The sequence below is a fragment of the Dermacentor andersoni genome, chromosome 6 (genome assembly GCF_023375885.2).
Source record: "Dermacentor andersoni chromosome 6, qqDerAnde1_hic_scaffold, whole genome shotgun sequence".
Taxonomy (NCBI): domain Eukaryota; kingdom Metazoa; phylum Arthropoda; class Arachnida; order Ixodida; family Ixodidae; genus Dermacentor; species Dermacentor andersoni.
In genome coordinates, this window is record NC_092819.1 from 130,261,719 (window position 1) to 130,264,327 (window position 2,609).

At 46.3% G+C, this 2,609-nt stretch overlaps 1 protein-coding gene across 1 annotated transcript in view; it reads right to left on the reverse strand.

Annotated features, from left to right (window-relative positions):
• The window catches only part of DppIII (dipeptidyl peptidase 3), a 79,079-nt gene extending 76,569 nt beyond the window's left edge, over positions 1-2,510 (reverse strand). Inside the window, exons 1-3 of the mRNA XM_055066898.2 lie at positions 2,323-2,510; positions 1,264-1,501; positions 264-391 (exon numbers count right to left, since the gene is read on the reverse strand). Coding sequence (XP_054922873.2) covers positions 264-391; positions 1,264-1,501; positions 2,323-2,385 — 429 coding nt within the window. The 5' untranslated portion in view covers positions 2,386-2,510. The remainder of the gene's footprint in view (positions 1-263; positions 392-1,263; positions 1,502-2,322) is intronic.
• Between the last annotated feature and the right edge of the window lie 99 nt (positions 2,511-2,609).

Genomic DNA, 2,609 nt, shown 5'->3' on the forward strand with positions numbered 1-2,609 from the left:
CTTAAATTACCTTTGTTTTGCATTATTCTCTGTACTTAAGTGACTTATGACACTGTTTATGGCCAGGAGGGGGTTACATTTACTATCAGTGTTTATGCTCAAAATTTTTTTGTCTTCGCTAGTCGTAACATTCAAAAGCAAGTTGCATCTCTATATGAAGACACCATGAATCAAAGGGTTAAAATAGCCCTTTGACTCATTGAAAGAAGACCACTTGCAAAGTATAAGTGACAACCGATGGCAAACTACAGGCACGTGCTCACCCAAAGATCTCCTTCGATCTTCTTCACCTGCGTGATGAACCGTGGCCCACGTATCTCTTTCCTGAGGTAGACAGGAAGCATGTGGTTGCGTGTCCGTGGCACGAAATAGGGAAGATCAGGAGTCTCGGCTGAAAGGCAGAATGGCTAGGAATGACTGCTGCCACCCAAATCTCATACGAAAGACAGGCAAATTCAGGCTGAACTATTACAGCTAAATTAAAGAGCCTCCTGAAGCACGGAACAGTGCAGCAAGACGAATGACAGTGAGAAAACAACACAAGCGCTGCCCATCTCCCTATCTGTCTTTGTCTTGCTGCCCTTCCTACATAAGCCATGCTACACCAACTAGTCCAGCGTTGCACACTCTTATAGATACTGTCACTTGCTAACAGCATCCGACTCTATTCAAGAATTTTTCTTCATCGCAGCATTCTCCCTGAGCACACCTAGTCGTTCTTAAAAAAGCATGGACAACGAAATATTGTACTTACTTCATTATATCCAATAATACATTAAATCTGTGTTTGTTACATTGAGGTTTAACTGTATGTGCGATGGTGAGCCATGAGCAACCACAAATGTGGCAACCTGCACCGAGGCACCACAGCGCTGCATTCGTGGGTGTACTTCAGTGCATACACCCTATACTGCATTACCTTTGCGATTGACCCAAATTTTTAGACTACACCATCTGCCGAATCAGCTTACATCATTAGACTGCACTATCTTCAGGATCACTGCACGAAAATGGTTATATATATATAGCCGGAAAGAAAACTGGTCTGATATTGCCAAGAATGCCATGTGCATTAAAAAGGAAAATGGGACCAATCACTACCACAGAGCTCAAAAGAGACCAATCATTCAGAACATAAAGCTGCTAAGCCAAGCAGTTGCTGCCCTGACGAAGACGAGTCCCTTAGTTACCCTTGTCAAAACAGCTACGGCGACGTCTTTTGTTCAACCATGTGGAACACTTCCTTCGCCATTGGGCACTCACGGCTCGGTGGCTGCCAGCCCGATGGGGTTCGGCCCGTATGCCTGGGAGGTTGAGGCACTGTGATCGGAGGGATTAGGCGCTCCACATATTGCCAGTACCCAGGCACTTCCTCGACCGTGGTGTACTTCTCCGATGACTCGGACGCCCAGCGGTCCTTGTATGCCTCGGGGTCAGCACGGGGCATTGGTAAATATTGCTGCACCATCACATCTTCTGGATGTGCATTTGAGCTTTCACGCTGGCCAGAAGAAAGGGTAAGAAGAATATACATAAGCATGACGTTTAGTTCAACTCGTGCAAGGCATTTCATTGCACCGGTATGGCCTTGCACACCAGCATATTTGCACGCGAACACAGTCGTAGCTACGAATCATATATGCCCTTGGTATAACTGGTAAAACTGCAGCCTCTGCATGAACTATGAAATTACCGAGGGACAGTTTGCGGCAGTAATGTCTACGAATCAACAGTTTTACCGTGGCTGATTGACGCAACTTCATTAATAGCGAATTTGCAGTTAGTCCGGGCGATGCATCATAATGTGTACCGGGAAAGCTGGCCGTAACCAAAGACTACAAAGCAACATTTCTGTGGCCCTTTGCGCCGAATATTTATGGCAACAGCAGGTACAGCAGATAAGTGTACAGAGTGTGGCGAGTGGTCTAAACAGGCAGGCGACCAGCTGCAAATCATGCTCAAATAAATCGTAAACGCGCAACTAGGTCACCCTAACGCGATCTTTACAGAAAGGGTCTCATAACGCTTGTTGATTGATCTCTTATCACTTAATAGACCGTAAAAAATGCGTCACGGGAAGAATGAAGCGCTCATAAACGAAAGATTCAAGGGGAATCGACCTTGCGTGTTTCAACGAAAGAGCTATAGGAAAGTCAGCGCTGGCGATCGTGTGCGCAAACGTCAAGAAACAACCCGAGTTGCGTGAACGCAGGATATGTGAAAGGTCTCAACTACTTCGTTATTTATGTTCACGTGCGCAACCACAAGCCACGAGAGGTGAAAGGAGTCGCAAGTTGCATCACGTAGGTGTGTAGCACTCACCCGACACGCGAGCAGAGCAGGTGTCTTAATTCTCAAACTACGACTGATCCTCTGCAGATACATGTTTACTTTATGCGCGACGAGCGTCGCGGCAATACACGTGCTCCAAGGAACTCGCTTTGAAAGAAATTAACGCAGCTTCTCAAATTAGACTATGCGCACATGGTCAGAGCTCGCAAATATCGGGCCTCGAAGCCATAGAGTGTCCTACTCAACACTTTCGAAGATGTGTAGTAATCAACGCCGCCACGGCATCAAGGAAATGAGCTGTCATATGTCCAGGGTTA